The sequence below is a fragment of the Phalacrocorax aristotelis genome, chromosome 6 (genome assembly GCF_949628215.1).
Source record: "Phalacrocorax aristotelis chromosome 6, bGulAri2.1, whole genome shotgun sequence".
In the NCBI taxonomy this organism is placed as follows: domain Eukaryota; kingdom Metazoa; phylum Chordata; class Aves; order Suliformes; family Phalacrocoracidae; genus Phalacrocorax; species Phalacrocorax aristotelis.
The window spans coordinates 29,257,233-29,276,422 of NC_134281.1; the positions used below are offsets into that span (position 1 = coordinate 29,257,233).

General features: G+C 39.4%; 1 protein-coding gene across 2 annotated transcripts in view; it reads right to left on the reverse strand.

Annotated features, from left to right (window-relative positions):
- Positions 1-19,190, reverse strand: part of HMCN1 (hemicentin 1) — a 214,411-nt gene that overhangs the window by 157,843 nt on the left and 37,378 nt on the right. For both annotated transcript variants that reach the window (XM_075096766.1, XM_075096765.1), the window contains exons 5-7: positions 8,434-8,605; positions 6,657-6,763; positions 255-375 (exon numbers count right to left, since the gene is read on the reverse strand). In XM_075096766.1, the coding sequence (XP_074952867.1) occupies positions 255-375; positions 6,657-6,763; positions 8,434-8,605 (400 nt within the window). The remainder of the gene's footprint in view (positions 1-254; positions 376-6,656; positions 6,764-8,433; positions 8,606-19,190) is intronic.

Consider the following 19,190-nt stretch of genomic DNA (forward strand, 5'->3'; position numbering starts at 1 on the left):
ATCAGAAACAGAGTCACAATTTTGAGGTATTTCATAGCTAAAAATATCTGAATTTATGTGACATATAAAACAAACCGACATGAAAAAATGTCGTAGTATGATAAAACAGGAACATTGGCTGCTGTCACACATTCAAGGCCCAAGAACCAACCAACAGTATCCCCTTATTTGTCAGAGTTCACCAGAAAAGTCATCACAGGGTTCTGCTTGATTTTGGGTTACTGTTTAGCATGGAAAAAAAAATGGAAACAAACCTTGCACTGGTCTACTGGAGGTTTTTTTGAAGTCTAATGTTGGCTTCCTAGAAAACCCAGCTCGAAAGTCAATAGTGCTGAGACCTGTGATCCGAACTGAGTGCCTTCCACTGCTCGAGGTCTGAGAAAGCAAGAGAGTGAAAGACCACGTGTGTAAGTAGCATTTCAGGAATTGCAAAGCTTCTGATCTATCTATTGAGTTCAGTAGATAGACACCAGCTTTTAATGAAAGCAAGACAGAATGGAGGCTCACGTCAAAATCTGTAAGTAAAAACTCCTCTAATAAAGCTTTACGTTTAGATACTGGACCCTACAACTAGAGCATCAGCAAAAAGAGCCAATTTGTCTCAGAGGTAAATCACAACACAAACACTCGAGATCTACAACTACTTGTCATATGACAGTGACTAATGTGATAGTGGAAGTTAGTATTTTGACCATTATAAAGTGTATTGCAAAAGCCAACTGAAAAAATCAGTGTCAAAATTTTTGCTAATAATATATATAAGCAACTTACTTCCAGTGCTACAATAATTTATCTTACCTTTTTATTTATTTGTAAGTTTCCTTTTTGAATATACAAAAAACTAATTCTACCTGTGAAGCATATGCAAACATCATAGGCACTGCATATCATGAAACAAGTGGCAAGTACAGACCAACCCCAATCAATACCATATACCAAAGGCTCTTCTCTTTCCCAGCCAAGGTCTCAGCTGGAAAGCAGAGGATGCAGAAGGACCTCTCACCTCTATTCTCCACTCCCACACCTTGTCATTCTGGTTGAATCAGCAAAAAAGCAAATCACAAACAACCCCCACCCATCCTTGAAAAGCCTTAGCTTTATGTTGTTTGAGATCACAGTATCTTTTATGCAAGTCTGCAATCCTACAGTTGTTTTGATTTTTCTTCTTTAAGTTACTCTCAATCATTCTATGCTGAGAAAGAAAAGAACAACTGCTACTTGCCAGGAGTGTACAGGAACCCAAGGATTTTTGTCCTCACCTATTCCACACCCTTCAGGTGTTAGGGGTTTAAAAAAAAAAAGAAAAAAGAAAAAAAAAACCACACCACACAGCATGGATTTTAAAAATTTTTTTTTTTTTTTTTTTTTTTTTTTTTTACAGACTTAACAATGACAAACCCATGGACAATTCAATCAGAACAGTGGGGGGTGCGGCAGGAAAAAAATTTAAAAAAAAAAAATCAAGCTTCAAAAGGCTGTGGAGTGATACCCAAGGTATATCAAGGTATATTATGCCAAGATCAAATCTGCAGTCAGTTGTTCAGGGAGATGATACAGCACATGAGACTTGCAATGTGAACAAAAATCAGTATTAAAATTAAAATTAAGTAATTCCACTGAGCTTTACATATCTAGAGATTATTATCTGATCTATTCTCAAATATGTAATTGCTTTAGTTTAGTAACCACTGCTGATAAAGCTGCATGTGAATATTAAGCAGTTGTTTCTTGTAAGTAACTGCCTAGGGACAGCCATTTAGACACTATGAGAAATTGATGTCTATCTGATTAAAACAACCTCTGTTTGCTTCTATTTGGTTAGCCTTTCACTTCAGAAAAACCAGTACTAAAGCCTTTTTTATATAAACCAGCTGTTAACAATACAAAGAAATATTTACATGTGCCAAACAACATGTTATCAAGCGTTAATTGGCAGTTAAAATTTCATTAGACAAACTCAGTGACAAAGGTTTCTTTTTATAGCTTTACGCATCTGTATAAGGAATTTATGGTGTGATTAAACTTTTGACAAAGTTTTTTTAAATCTTTAATCACAGCCTTAAAATCTTGGTGCAAACAAAATAAGCCAGTGACTAAAGTCAAGTAAATGATCCATAGAAATATACATTGGGAGGTTATTCCTCTTTATGAGTTGTTCAGACCTTTGGATACTTGGGAATTTTTAAGGCTAGAATAACCTGTTAAAATTTTACCATTTGCTAGTATCAATAAATTCAACTACCATTGTCATGCCTAGGAGCTGACAGTCTTATGCAAACACCTAAGAATAAATTTCATCCTAAAGGATTGCTTTCCAATTAATATCTTTGTCAAGTCTCTTTTCATTATTTGTGGTTTAACACGGATCACTGTTATTGTACAGTGTTGTGCTTGTCCTCCCAGGCTGGAGGAGTATGATAAAAAGTACAAACATGTATTTGTTACAGATGTCAGGAAAAACTGTTTTACTGTCTTGCAAACAATACTAAATAAAATTGCCCAAAATGCATGAATCTATAAGCCAGTGTATAAAAAAAATGCATGGATTTTTGTAAAACAAACTTAAATTTCACACAACAGAAAAGCCAGGCTACAATGGATAAATAATTTTTCAATTGCATGGTTATATTTATATTTACAGTGATGGAGATTGTGCTGGTTTTGGCTGAGAAGGGGTTAATTCTCCTCACTGCGGGGGTCGGCTACCTTTCCAGCTTCCCGCGCTCTGCCGCGTGGCTGGGGGGGGGGGGGGGGGGGGGGGGGTTGGGAGGGGCAGGGCCATGGTGGGGGCGGCTGACCCCGACTGGCCAATGGCAGGTTCATTCCATACCATGTGACACCATGACCAGTATATTGAGGGGGGGCAGTGGCAGCGCGGGGGCGGCGCGGCGCCGGGTCGGCGGGCGGCTGCGGCGCGTGCGGTTTGTTCCGGCGGTTCGTTCCCCCTCTCCCCTCCCCCGGGGGTTTGCGCCTCTCGTTGTTCTCCTTTACATTGCATTTCTACTGTTGTTTCTTTTAATTTTAATTATTAAACTGTTCTTATCCGAACCCACGAGCGTTACCCTTCTGATTCTCTCCCCCATCTACCGGTGGGGGAGTGAGCGAGCGACTGTGTGGGACTGAGCTGTCGCTAAACCACAACAGAGATACACAGCTGAAGTAGGCTTTAAGGAATGAGCTCTTTCAGTAGAAATTACTCTGGACAGGTTTGTCATTACACTCCATTGAACCAGCTGCATTTAGCTATAGAAGTGTAAGAGAAAAACAACAGCAGCAGTCTTTAAAGACCAGTCTTGATCACCAGAACAGCCAAGTTTTTCTGCTGTTTTCTCATTGCTTTTCCTCACCTTTTCTCAATCACATGGATGATCGTTTAACTCCATGCAACAGGGAAGTTTTTGACATTGCTCAGCTGGAAAAGCTTATTGATTAACCACAGAAGAAAGCTGCAGCCTATGGCTTCTCACTCCTGCCTTTCCCCCACCACGACTCACCTCCATCGCTTCCTTGCCTTTTCAAGTGAAAATGCACAACAGGCAAGTCCTTTAAGGAGTAATTAGGTACAACTGCCTTCTAATGCTGCTGTTCTGGAGCTTGCAGGTAAATTATTCCCAAGATGTTGGATGCCTACCAAACTGCTCCAAAAGAAGTCTTAAGAGGACTCCATAGGACAGGTTTTTGTGGGAGGGATTTATCAAAAGCAAGCTGGTGCTCCCTCTTCTATCAAGCAAGTCAGACTGTTCCTGCTGAGGCCCATCTCAGCAGTAGGACCAGCAGAAAAATTTCGTCTCACAGCTACCTTGGAGGTACAGAAAACACGTGACAGCAGGACCATCTTTCTGACAAAGCATGCTTCCTTCTGCACAAAACCTGTACTGTTCACTGATATGCTGTGGAGAGAGGAGCCACGTGCTCATCTCATGTAATTGCTCTTTGAAAACACTCCAGTCACCTTGTAAGCCAAGAGTACTATAGCAGACCTGGACGGAAAACTTATTTATAAAATACACATATGTGTACAGATGTGATGTCCTCATACTGAAGTACCTGAAGGCAATCTGAGGCCTCCTGCAGCACAGGAGGCAACTGGATTGCATACTGTGTGTTTTATATTACTCAAACCTGTGATTTAAAGACTTCACTGGGCACTTAAACTGCACTAACACATGTTTGTGGATTAAGATGGGATCATCTTGTAAATTTGAATGTTTTTTTTCTCCACAGAATTGGAGACAGCATTACACTGAGATTAGAAAAACAAAACAAAAAAAATTAAAAACCCTCCCTGCAGGAGCAGCCTGATACTTTGGAGCGGCCTGACTGGTTTGCACCTAGTTGAGCATGCTGGCCTGCTTCCAGCTGAGCCACTTGGCAGTCTGCAGCATGCTGAGTGCCAGCCTTGGCTTTACGAGAGCTTATGTGCTCTGAAGGGTGTTACACTTCGAGCCTGTAAGAGTGGCAAGCTCCTCTCTCAGCAATTCCTGGAATCCAGAAATTTGGGCAATACAGTGCAGGCATACACAAGTGGTTCCACATGGCTCAGCTCACATCCAAAATCGCCTTGGCTCAGCAGAAGCCATGCAGGGCCAGGGAAAGATCACACAGGGCTTTTTCTTTTTCTGCACTGTTTCCCTGTGTTGCAGGGCATTGAAAGCTTACTGGATTGCATACTTAGCCTAAAAGACTCCAGCAAGCTGGAGAGTTGAATACTAAGGCACTGACCGTAGGAAAAGTTCTCTCAGTACCCAATATGTCTGATGTTACTAAGTCCAATGGGACCCAAACCAGTTTCTTGCAGACTACCAGGGTGTCTCAGCACCTGGTTTTTCAACATTTCTGGTCCTGAAAGTATAAACAGACATTCAAACAATTCTCCATAGAGCTGCGGTGCTCAGCATGCTTTTCCAGTTCCAGTTCTGCAGCAGTGCAGTGCTGTATATGAATTAATAATGCTTTTTAAACTACCTCTGCACATATGGCACAGACAATGCACAGCATGCATCCATTCAGCACCCTTCATTGTGAGCTTGGCTATAAAGATATCTTACACAAGTGACTTCCCCTCCAAGAATGACAATTAGTATTTACACTTCTAGAATAGAATAGTTCAGTTGGAAGGGACCTATACCAGTATGATTGTTTCCACATCAATTTAGGAAGGCTGGGATCATGCTGCTTTACCTACATAAAGAAGTACACAACAATAAGACAAAGCATGGGTCAGTTTAGGCCACAGTTACACAACGGAGTTGAGAACATGGTGTAAAAACTTACAGTTCATTATACCTCCCTTCCTCTCCCACACTCTAAGCACACATGCTGCCCCCTACGAACCAGCTCAAGGCGCAGATTCAGCTTTATTCATCTGAAGAGAAGCTGTCTGCGAAAGACAATTAGTGTGATTTCTACATAAACAGTTCGGGCTTGCACCGATATTAAGGTGTGGTAGTGGGGTGTCATTTATTAGCTAATACATTTCAAGTGTTAAGCAATCCATTTTCTGTTCCTGATTTACATCTGTTTTATACATACATTTATTGATCTATAAACAGCAAATATTTCACCTACACTGCCTTCAGTTCACAGGTCCCAGTTCTTTGTGTAGCAACAGGTCATAAGTGCCCTTGGAAGTTATTGCATTTATACACCTTGTTCACCACAGACCTCACAGCCATTTTATGGCACTCACAGGACCTCGTGGTCAACAGCAAGCATTTAAACTAGCACTGTCACCAAGAGACAACCTCATAGAACCATAGTTCCAAGCGATCCTTCTGTCACAAAGACATTTTGTTCCTTCATTTCAGAAATAAGTATGTTTATCTATCATTACCTAGGAGCTGGTTGCTTGCTACAACTCTCAGAACCAGTAAGTATGATTGCTCCTCATCTGTTTCAGTGCACACTGATCATGTGCAGTATAAGAAGCCTTCAGCCAAACGCTCAGGGAACTTTCCTACAGACTGTTGTGAGAGCCGCAACCTTTGGCATAGGGAGTTTGATCAAGGGGTCACATTACGTTGCCACAGTCAGTTCCAAGAAGACTATTTCTTGGAAGACTCAGCAGAATCTTAGTGATCCCTTCTTGTTTGGTTATTACTGCTAATCATGTTGATCTTAACTTCTTAACATTTCCAAATCCTTTAGGGCCTGTAACTGTATGTGCTAGGATACCACTCAAGTAAACAAATTTATTTACATACTGTAGTATCTGAATAATTTACTGATCAGGAGTTTGAATTCAATGTATATTCATTGACTTTGTGAACCTGCTAATTAAATCTCTGGCCTGAAAAGTGCACATCATGTCCCTGTCCCAGTGCTCCAAACAAAGGCCCTCTGTGACCACACTGTCTACAGAAAGTATCTGCTCACTAGACTCCAAACATTTGGTGCTCGCTTCACCCTTTTTCCATCCAAAGGAAAATGATGACCTAAGGATTTGAATTAAGATAGTAATGTCTAACATGTTATCACCTTGATAAGAATTTTTTACTACTGCCTCCAGAATATGTCACAGCACATAGGTCAGAAAGGACATTTGTTATAACACAAACTCATCTCTGAATATCTATGATAAATAACATAGTAAATCGTTATACAATCCCCTTATAAGCTATAGGACAAGTCATATATGATTTCTGCAGTAACTTTACCTTAATTGTCCACATTCCAGGCTCTGGATCTTTGACATTTACTACCTTTGCAGAGTTGTGAATATTTAACAATTCATTCAGTCCTGATCCTTTACTGATCTGCTTGCCTAAGGAAAAACAAACAAACAAAAAAAACAACCCACAATAAAAATGAAAACAGGAAGTAAAATACAATATTGTTCTTCTGTACTAATGTATTTTTCACAACAAAGTTCCCTGTAATTCTTCGCCAGAATACTAAAAATGCTCATTTCTTTTCACCCTTTTCATTCACTTGAGAAATTTAATAACAATATAGAGCTATAAGAAACCCAGAAACTGTAAGCAAGACAAGTTCTCTTTACAGAAAATGCTCAACTCTCAGTGAAAGGAGGCAGCAGACAAGTAAATCCCTTAAAAGGGATCCTAGAACAGGCTTACCCTAACCTACCTGCCAGCTACCGGCCCATTCACTCTTCCATCCTCTAGACCTATTTCAAGCAGGATAAACCCCACAGTAAAAATACTGATAAGCTAGGTTCTCCTCGCAAAGGGGCATTAGCATGTGACTAAGGGTAAGAATGCGTATGAGATCCTCATAGGGAATTTAGACATCATAGACATCAACAAAATGCAAGTTTTCATACTGCACTGTACCACACTTTATATGTGCACCTACACATACAAATATATGGATGTTTGTATGCAGGAACTGGTTCTCTATAGAGGCATTTTGCTCCCTCAAGGCTGACTACACAGTACCATCAGCACTGAAACCATATCTGGCTCTTTCAGAGCACTAAAAGGAAAGGTGAAGTTGAGAATAGGGTGTCCCAGTGTCAATTTTTAAGAGTTTATCAGACATGCCCCAACTAACTTCAATGAAGCTAGATGGAGTTAGATGCGTGGAGCTGACCAGTAAGAAAGGAACACATATAGATGGGGTCAAAGCTTCAGCTAAGCCTGACAGTTGCACCCAAGACTGTGTATTATCATGGTTTGAAGAGACACACTAAGCAAATTTCTTTCCTGTAAACAAAGAAAGCCTCAGTGCAGGACAGACCAGATTAAGTTGCAGAGAACCCATCTGTACTTAAAATATTTCCAAGCTACTAAAACTTAAACTATATCCTCAGTCAAAAGTCATTCAAAGGATACAAAGCATGATCTGAATTTACTTCTGGAGTGCTGTTCCAAGTTTCTAAAGCATCCATATAACAATGAACAGTAGATTTGTTAAAAATATCTTCAATTACAAGTCAGCATCCAAATCTGTCATTGTATTCCCCAACACACACTGTTCAGCTAGAGGGGGGCACATGAGACAGGGCTTGATTCTGAATGCTCTCACACCTCAAAGAATCCAGACCTTGATTTATGTTTCACCACATAAAAAACAACTATCCTGTATAATCCCTAAATGATGGTTCAGTGACTACATAAATACATGAAAAACAAAAGTGCCCAGAAATTTGGAATGCAAGGACAAAGAGTAAGAAAGTAGATGAAGGTGAAATGAAGTGGTCAGAATAGGGAAGTTTCCAGTTTCTCTGAATCAAAAAAATTAAACATAGGGAGCATTTTAAATATCAGAAGTGTATCTATCCAAATATCCTGTACTTTAAAAATAAAATAAAATTTTAAAATATCCTGAAATCCTGAAACTGGTTTTCAAAATGTGAAAGACATTTATGAATCGCAAATATGGCGTTCACTATTGGAGACAGTGGAAACTATTTGCCTTTTTCATTCACTTTTTTTGGTATTAAAAAAAAAAAAAAGGTATAAAATACTTCACCTAATGGATCACGAATTTCAATTGCTGGTGAAGGACCACTCAGGGACACTGTAACCTCTTTCAGACTTGGATCAAAAGGTATCTGCCAAGTATTTACAGCCATGGTCAAATGGTCTGTAGACAAGAGATGCACTTTGGAGGCTTGAACTGCTTCTTCAACCCATTTTAACACCTAGAAGAGAAAATAACAGTTGTTATTATACTGTCAACAGTATTTCATGTTGAAATATTTTCTGCTGAAATACTGTCTCTACTGTCTTGAGAAATTCAATGTTAACTTCTATTATAATGGAAGATCACTACCCTCACCTACAATCCTATTGTCTGAAGACATGCAGCTACCACATCACACTGAGCAAACACAGTGGTACAGGACTTGCTTAATACAGTCACCCAGCGCACCCATTTCAACACAGATATTCTGGAGACAGCAGAAACAGAATTTCTACTTGTATCAGAAACACACAGAAGCACAGGAATACAGCAAGAAAAGAAAACAGCATGCCAGGAACATACAAAAAAAGACGCACCAAAGCAGCAAAGGTATGCTTCAACTCCTACTGGTCAATGTAAGAATCAATATACATGATATGACAAAACAGACAGCCAAGAAAAACAGGGACCAAAACTATGTTGTCTTACCAGTGCACTTATCAATTCTGAAGTGAACAGGCTTATTTGCCACATTATGGCAATTATATTTTTTAAAATATTAATATTTAAAAGACATGCAATTTTAATAGAAGATACTACTGAAACCATGATCAGCATGATGTTTAAAGGAGTACAGAAACAGACCCGGATACACCTCTACACATCATCAAGTACACTTTTAAAAAGGAATTAGGGATACAAATCTATGCTTATTTTGGTTATCAACTAACTATTAATTGGCTGAAGCAAGAAGGAAAACTCCCTCATCCAGATGTAGTGGGTAATCACCATCTATGGACTTTTTAAAATTTTTTCCCCTAAAACACCTGATACAAATTACTTTTAGGCATAGCATACAGGTCAGAATACAGGGGAACAATGCTCTGGAAGAGGAATTCTTGTGACCAAAATCAAATTTGTGCATTAAAGAGATACAGTACTTTAAACATTTTCAATCAATGATTATCAAATTAAAAAAAAAAAAAGAGAGAGAGAGAAAAGTAGAGGTCTACGTTATCATCTATTTCAAGAGAAAATAACAAAGGTAGCCAAAACCCAGACACAGTCTAAGGCATCACTCTTTCAACTACTACTGACTATCAGATCACTCAGCACCAACAACATGACCCAGATTGACAGAAACAGGGTCATGCAAGTGATGCCAGGTTTCCCAGAGACCATCATACAGGGTTTACCTCAGGTTTGCAGCAGGCAAGAGGAGATGTTGTTTTGCCCGTGTATAAAACTAGAATAATATAGGCAGATGACACTGCTATAAAATTTGCTTACATAACCTGATTTATCCACATATTTGGTTCAGTGGCAAGCTGTTGGCAGTGGGGCAGCCTCTGTGGGAGGAGACCTGGGGCTGCCCCATGCTGGACATCCCAGTCAGTTCTGCAACAACCCCACCACAGCCACAGCTGAGCGCCTCAGCCACGCTGGTGGCACCACTGTGTAAATGTATTCAAGAAAGGGCAAAATGCTACCTAGGCAGTGAGGACTGAGGAAAAAAAAAGTGTGAGAAAGAGCTCTGCAGTACCCAGGTGAGAGCAGGAGGGGAGGGTGCTGCAGGTGCTGGAGCAGAGCTCTCCATGCAGCTGGAGGAGACACCAGGTGGAGCACATAATTTCCCTGAAGCCTATGAGGACCCCACACCAGAGCAGATTTTCCCTGACAGGGCTGCAGCCGGTGGAAGAAACCACAGTGAAGGAGAGGAAGAGTGTGAGGAGAAAGGAGGAGCAGAGAGAAACCCCTATGTACTGACCCCATCCTCCAGCCCCCTGTGGCACTGGCAGGGGGGAGGATGACTTGGGAGTGAAGCTGAGCTTGGGAAAGGGGGAAGGAAAGGTGTTCATATTTGTCTTCGTTTCCCACTACCTGAATGAGTAATTAAGTATCTATTTTAACTGGCAACAAATTAACTTTCCTTAAGTCCAGTTCGCTTTGCCCTCAGCAGTGACAGGGTAAGCCGTCTCCCTGTCTTTATCTTGACCCAAAAGATTTCTCACCCATTCCTTCTATTTTCTGCCCCTGCCTGGCTGCAGGGGGCAAATGAGCAGCTGAGTGGGAGCCCGGCTGTTAGCCAAGGCTAACCCACCACAATCAAAAAATCCGACCTCTCCTAAAAAAACACCTGGCCTGTCAAAACAAGGTACATGACATCAGCCCCGTACATCAGAGCTGCAGCATATTTTCTTTCATCTCACTGAAGCAATATCAGTTTTGTATAACATTGAGAACATGATTCACAGTAATATTGAACCATGATTTTAGCTTACAGTTAACCTTGGCTGCAATCAGAAACATCTTTTAAAGGAGCTTTTGATTACACCAGTTCAGCTGGTCAGGGCACAAGACTTGGAAGCCAACAATCAGCTACCCTGGATGTGTCATCCCTCAGCAACGGAATGCTCAAGGGTAAGTCCTGAGCTCTAGGACCTGATTCAACACACCAGCCCAAGATAGCCTCATTTCCTAGGCCTGCTGGGCATACTTTTTTTTTTCTCCCCTCATTTAAAAAATGGGTTATACCATAGGTTTCAAGGCAAGATAATTATGTGATAGAAACTAGATTCCAGCCTGATTTAAGTAAAAGTGTATTTGTTCTCATATTTTATACTACAAATGCCTAGCAATCTTTGCACAAATATGAAAGAAATCTAAGTAAGTAAAGGGCATAATCCAAAAAGCATTAGAAATGGTGGGGCCATGTTTTCATAAACTTATGCCCCACTGTTAGTAATGCCTCACCTGAGCCACACCGAATGCTCCCAGTGCAATGTGAAGTAAAACAGCATTGACTATGTAACAACAGGGCCATGTGCCCTCTCCACAAAGGTCTGCATAAGCAAGGTACTTAAGCATACTTTAGAAAGAACATTTAAAAAAAAAAAAAATCACGGTAAAACCCCTGAAGTAATGAGACCCAAGAGAGAAATACTATTCCTGCAACAGGTGGTGACACCAGCTATTCAGCAACTCTGTTTACTTTAGATGAGCTGCTGAATGCCAGAACAGGAATCACAGGGCTTCAAGAAAGATCCAGCTAATTTTAAGTTTTACCATTAGAAATTATATATTTGGGTCCAAAAGTGCTTCCAAAAGAAATCTGTCTGCTCTACTTGCATTACATTGAGAAAAGTATGACACTTTTTTGTACTAGGTATACGGAAACGTTTCCATTTAATTCCCACATCTCAACTCCACAGGTAAGTTTTTAAACAGATTGTAAAATTTAATGAACCTATATGACTTTTCAGAAGAAAGGAATTTTTCCAGACTCGCTTAAACTCCTTTCAGGAGACTTAAGCAAAATAAATCAAGTCACAAGGAAAAGCATCATTGCAGGAGCTTTGCCAATATATACAGGAATTGGAATCACATTGGTATTTATAAACAAGACTCCTTCTTAAGCTCAGAAGGGTTAATACTACATATCTAAAAATTGGTAAAGTGACATTATAACATACATATGATGGGGGGGACGACACCAAAGACCCTGTTATTCCCAAATTACTTTGTAAAAAGAAAAAAAACCACGTAACAATTCTAGCTCACATGACATATTTTGGGGGGCTCCTAGTCATTGCTACCTCATCCCCAATTCATGACCATCAACCTGACATGCCTCTGCCTGAGCAGCAACCACAGCATCCAACAGGGTGGAGATGACAACCTACCCATCCAGCACACCTGGACCCATTCTGTGCTTACTGCTCATGCTTGGAAAGAGTTAGAAGGTCCAAGACTTCAGCTGCTCAGCTCACTCTCATATTCTAGCCCCCTGAGAGAAGACTGTCTATAATTTGTTCAGTTTTCTATTAAAACCATATTTTCACTGTGAAAATAAGCTAGAATAGAGACACAGATGGAAAGAGCACACATTTCTAGTTAGGTCACTCAGTAAGCACTACTAAAGCTTACAAACTATCTCTCCACATTATGAACCAACACAAGAGACCTGTTCAAGATTGCTCTAACCCATTTCTGCATTGAATGAGAGGTGATTAAACTTTGTTGGAATTATAATGATAAAATTGCTAACTGAGAGCATACATGCACACATGACCCCAGCGATTCCAAAGTACTTTGACCTTTAACAGCAACCACAACAAGGAAAATGCATAAAGACTTCCCCTCTCTTCCCTCCTTGCAACTGCTCATTCTCCTTCCCGCACTGCCCCTACTCATCTGTTTCTGGGGCCATGCCGCAAGCCAGATCAGTAGAATCATAGAATCATTAGAAGGATCTGGATGGAAAACAACCCATTACAGAGTGGGAAAACATCTTAAACCACAGTCATCAAACCTCCATAGCACACAACTTCAGCAAAAGAATTTAAGGCATGTTCTTCCAGCTTTGAAACTTTTTTGGTGCTTGTTGTGGGTTTTTTTTTTATCTCAGTTTACACCATAATATTAATATCCTTTACAATAAATCTTGCTTTCATACAGCATAGTTCACTTCAAGACACTGCAGGACCATAGTACTTCTACGAACTTGGGAGGCAAATGGGAAGGGTGTCCAATGGGAAGTTTAATGCAACCGTTTTATTTCAAAACAAAAACCTAAACATAACAAATACTTTCATGATCCCCAGATATCCTTTTTGGCAGGTAGGAGAGCTGAACCACTGAAATTGTTCCAAAAGCTCGCTTCTTTCAAAGGTAAAGTATACCTTGTTGCCTGCCACTGGAAACACAAGCAACACTTATTTAACAATACACAGCAGTCTAGTGTACTTGAAGAGAAGAATAAGTTTCAAATTAGAAAAGGAATTTTCAGTAAAAGAAAGTGAAGTGAATCCAATCCTCTTCTACTCCTTTCCTCTGTCAATGACAAAAATAATTTCAGTTAAGCATAAAGTCAATTCAGACAACACTGCCACAAAAATACCAACACCAATTCAAATAGCATTAGGAAGAGAAGGGCCTGCCTTGCACCCCAGCTCCTCGTAGGTCCATTGCTAAACAATCAGTACACTTGCAGCTGTGATGCAACTCTGATTATTTTAAGGAATGTTGCTGGTTTTTGGACAGAAGAAACATCTGGCACAAAAACACTGGTTTCAACTTCTGCTGAGCCACCTTTCTTCAAGTCACAGACTGTCTGCGTATCTTGGGCACGTTCTGCAGAGATGAGGCATCAACTATTTTTGGGTGTGGAAGGGAACCAACTCTTCAGCTTTTGGTTTCTTTGTTGAGTCAATCCAACATAGGGCTCACAGCACGTGACCAGGCTGGTTTTGGTCAAGGTAAGGACGCGTCTTACCAGAAATGGGAGTTAAGCCTCCCTGATCAAATCCACTAAATAGTTCATCAGTACACAACCAAACTGTATCAAAAGTCTAACCTGAAGGGCACTTAGTAAGCTGTCTCACTGAGTCCATTAGTAATGGAAAAGATGGGTCCAAGGGGTCGTTGGCTTCTGCACTGCTTTGTCAAAGTTAGTGTGATTGAACTACCACTACCTGATCCAGATGTCCGCATAAAACCAGAAATCATTTCATATGCGTTCACAAGATGACACAGTTCAGAAGTTGTAAATCACAATGATTTGATTGATTTCCAGAGTTGCACACTGCATGTGATTCCCTGCAGCATTTCCCAGTACAGCTGGGAAAGTTTGCTAATAAAATTACTTTTTAATAAAGTCAGAGAGAGATGACATGTCTGAGACAGATCTCTTAACATACAGCTACCAGAGCACAACAAAAGGGGAGGGGAGGGGAAGAGAGAGTACTGACATACCAGAAGACCACCAAAACTGGTATCAGTAGATTCTTTAAGAAATCCCAGCACTGAGAATTTGCTACGTTTTCTTTCCAAGGGAAGGTAACATTTTCCTCCATCTCCTCTCTCTTCCCTCTGCTCCCATCATCTTTGACTCATTTTACAAATAAGAATGCTCATTCAAAAACTATCCAACTCCACTAGACCAATTTAAGGTTTGTGTTAGCATATAAATGTGAACTTCACAGTTAATCTTATTTCTTTAAAGCAGTAACACACATTGAAAGACAAAAAAAACTTCACACAAACCTAGTTTTAACATCCCTTTGCTTTCAGAAGGCTTCGAAATGTGAGCTTAAAAGACAAAAACCTCTCAGTCTTGGATTTTTACATCAATTTAAATGAGCTGAGTTTAAATTAAGGGAATTTTCCACTGCATGCCCAAGTACATGCTAAATTTTGTGGTCCCTTCTGGAACTAGATAATTTGCAGGCAATAAAACCAAATTCTGGCAATGTAAAAATATTGGAATGTTTTTCAAGATCCAATCTGAATCCAGAACAGAGATTTAGCTCAAACTTTTCTTTTTTAAAATCTTTACCAAGTCAGTTTTAGTTCTTAATGAAAACAGTCTTCCACTATGCAAGAGCTTTCTAGACACCTTTACTCATCTGCTACATTTTGGTAATTTATCTAAAGGAATAGACATAAAATTAAGAGACAAGTATTGCCATACAACCATCTCAGACATATAACACGAATTTCAAGACTGTTATGTTTCCATCTCTGTGTCTTACAGAATAAGAACTTTCATCTGCTCTTGAAGCACATCATGAGGTTATTCTAGTTCCAATTATCTTTTAGGATTAATGACACACACTTAATACTGTTATCTTTCCGGGCGACAGGCACCAGTCAGCATGGATATTTCTAAAGGAGGTAGTGGTTAGTGGATTGAACTCTTTTACCTAGTATACCTTTAATGGGAGTTTGGGCTTTCTTCTTTCATTCCAACAGCTAGGATGGATTCCAACAGATGAGGATATGAATACAAATCACTGCCAGGATTCTAAAAGAAGTACCTCCTACTTTTGTAGCTCCTACCGTTTGTAACATTGGAAAAAAAAAAAAATCTTAATAAGAATTTTCATCTTCTTCCACTTTTAAAAATCTATGAAACAAAAATAAGTAGGGCTACAAAAATGTCTAATGTTTCTGAAGATCGAGCATACGTATTTTATATTTTGACCTATTGTGAGCACAAAGTAAAGTGGGGCTGGCTCAAGATCTTCAGGGAAGTCCGACTAACACTAAACACTAGGCATGGGCTCTCAAGCACACACTGTGCTAACTATGTCTGACCGTAGGTATATGGAAATGCACTTCCTTATATAAATACATATTGATCTAGTTATATAAATTATGATTTTTAGATGCTCTGGTTCCTATAATTGTACATTGACTAAGTTGACATGGGTTCTGTCCTTATTCTTGTACTTTTAGTTTCTGCAATTACTTTGTGTTAACAGCCAAGCTGTCACATTAGCCACACCACCTTAATCTCTTCACGCTCCTTAAGCAAAAAGGGCAACACCACCACATTTCTATCTCGCAGGAACGTTATGTGAACAGATACAGCAATGAAGTACTGGGATACTGCAGCAACCGCTGTAAACCCTAGCTAAAATTCCAGTTTATTAATTGTATGCAGGCTGACTGATGATGCTGAGGCTGCTTAGGAGTCCTCTTACACCAGAAATTGCCCTTAAAATAGAACGCATCATCTGAGGAAAGAATTATGTTGCACAACTGCCATTTCAGAAAAAAAGAAAGCAAGAACACCTTTGTTTCTAACCAAAGTGTATATCAGAAGTAGAAGCTACTGAGAGAGAGTAAGGGTCTTAAATTCAGAGTGGGACCCAACATCAGTTTTTGAGATTTCTCCAAGTTCAAAAATGAAAATGGAAGGCAACAGAATGACCCAGCAGTCTTAAGTTTGGCAGTAACTTGCTTGTGTAGTTAAATTTTTCCCCAAAGTTCAACAGGCAATTCTAGGAGATTCATTTCCCAAGCCTGTAATTCCAAAGAGGTTTGCAATACTGCTGTAACACTGGTCTGGAAGTAGATTCCTCCCTACACACTTTGGGACCCTTACAGAAAGCCCCCAAACCAACAGCAGCTTTTGTTGTTCTGCCAAAATGTGACTTGATTAATATTATTAGAGGGGGAAGGGCAAATACAGAAATGATTTATAATACTTCTCCAGAGAATTTGCTCTTGCAACCTGCCCTGCTGTCAGGTCATTCCTTGGAATGAATACTGAAACCTGGAAATTCTATGGAGCATGGTCTCTATTCCCATTTCACAAACAGTCAAAGCAACAGGATTTGAAGTTAACTGTTTCATTGCTTAAGTATATGTAGGGTCATACTTCCACCCAAGAAGAAAAATATTCTGATAATGCTTTTAAATACACAGCTAAAAAAATGACTGAGACAGTGCATGTGAAAATTATACTATGAAAATAAATCATGAATTACACATAACTATAATTACATGTATAAGAGACACACAACTTAGAAGTTTATTAGTGTTGAATCTCAAGCTCTTCAAAGTTCAGAAACACAGGAGTTAAGCCCGCCTCCTTTCAAGAGTCTTTAAAACATCCTTTTGCAGTTGCTTTATGACAGTCCTTATGTACCTGATCACAATCTATTTTTTGCCAGAGAATCCAAGTTCCATATAAAACAGAGAAAGGAAAAAAATAATAGTTACGGCTGTCCTTTCTTGTTTGACATTCACCGTGCAATACATCTCTTCAGAGCAGAAGCATACTCTCCAAGGCAGCATTCAGCTGCCTCACCCATGAAACCATTCCTTCTTCTTCTGTGAAAATGGATACTGACCAGGACAGAGGGAAAAGAGAAGGCAAGAAACAGGGCTATGCAAGTAACCTTAATTCCGAGCTGTAACTTTGAGCTTTTGACTTTATCACCTTCATATTATTGTTGTAAAGCAGTGGAGGGGCCTTTTATTGTTTTAACAAAATGAAACAAAATTTAAAATTGCTTCCTCATGCAGCATCATCCAAACATACACTTGGTTCATACACACTACAGACCTCTAACAGTAACCCAAGCTGTGTAGCCATAACTCCTAGGTTGCCATCCTCTGTGAGGACTAAAAGCCAGGCGAAATAGGATGCTTTTCCAGTGGGTTTTAGAGACTTATGTTCACAGCAGAGTGTTCATGAGCATGAAGAATACTGGATTCCATTCCAGATCCACATGATCTTACACGACATAAACCTTCTGTGCCTTCCCCACAAGAATGACCCCTTTTGCACCATTCCTTTTAACATGTTTGTTAGCAGTCTGGTCCTAACCCTGTCTTTAGTCCCCTCCCAATCTCCTCTCATTCACATAATCACTTTAATTCACAGGGTTCTCACCCGAATTCCAAACTCTTTTTTTGGAACACCACCCCCCCCTCCTTTTTTCACCAAAGTCAACACCATGTCTCTGGTCTCCGTCACAGTCATTCTCAGTTCTCCCAGTGCTCTGTATAAAGAACGTGGATCTCTACTTATATTAAAAAATGGTAAGAAAGCTGTACTTTTAAGCAGCCTAAGGAAAATCTTCCCCCTTACTTGATTTTTCTTACTCTAACCTTCCTGTGTTTCAATACTAAGAAATGGAAAACTACTTACTCACTAGCTCAGCTCTTGTGAACTCCCAGCTTTAGCCATACTGATTATTCCAATTTGTCAGACACAGTATTGACTCATTTTTATCACAAACAATCAAAATGACCTGGCGATGTGATCTGAACTAACAATGACTAATTCATCTCCACTATTTTTAAGCTATACCAAATTCATACACTGCTGATCATCACTGTTCATCTTAACACCAGTTCTGGCATCCGTACAAAAATTTGGGCATCAGAATTATTCACAATAATTTCCTTACAGTACTCCATTATGAGAATAAGTAAATGTGGTGTAATATAACTGGTGGTGTAAAATAATAATAATCAAAATTAGTACCTTCTGGAAAGATATGAATAAAAATGGATATGGTTATGAAAATACAGAATCTATTCTTAACAGGAGAGTTTAACCCATGTTTGATGATAAAATGCTCAATGCATTTTAATGTCGAGCAATTACTGCAAATTAAGGCCCGAGCCTACAAAAGCAGCCATGGAACCTCACTGCAGCCAAGGAAATCTCACCCGAAAGAAAAACCTTTCAAGATCAGGACTTAAATGCTTTGATAAAACAAGTGTAATAATCTTTCCGAGACACTGGAGACAAAATGAGAATGCTATCATTCTTTTGGACAGAAAGACATTCATTTTAGAACTGACTCATTAGGATAAAAATCTCAAAACTAGAGACCAGTTTGAAAATTTTCAAACTGAAGACTACTTAATTAATTTGTAGTTAATTACAGTAGTGTTCACAAGTCGTTAATAGAACTTCAAAACCAAAATTTGAATAGTAAACCTTTCCCTTTTAAGGACTCTGATCATGAAATATTTTTTCTCCCTTACAGACCTGTAATCAGATTAGTGAAACATGATTAATTAATATTATGAAAACATATTTGGTCTCTTATTATTATAAACCTGCCGTGGTTTTTGAGTACAGAGCTACTCTGGAGATGATGGTATAACTGATACCGCAAATTAAAGAAAAATCTAGCAGAATTTTAGAGAATGAAAACAAAACTTGTGCTTTGGACTTTAAGAATATTCTTATTAATCTAATGCACAGAAACCATGGCATATCTCAAAATATAACCATCCTCTCATTCTGTTAGAAGAAGTTAATTCAGCAAATAAGTGGAGATATTTATGGACTA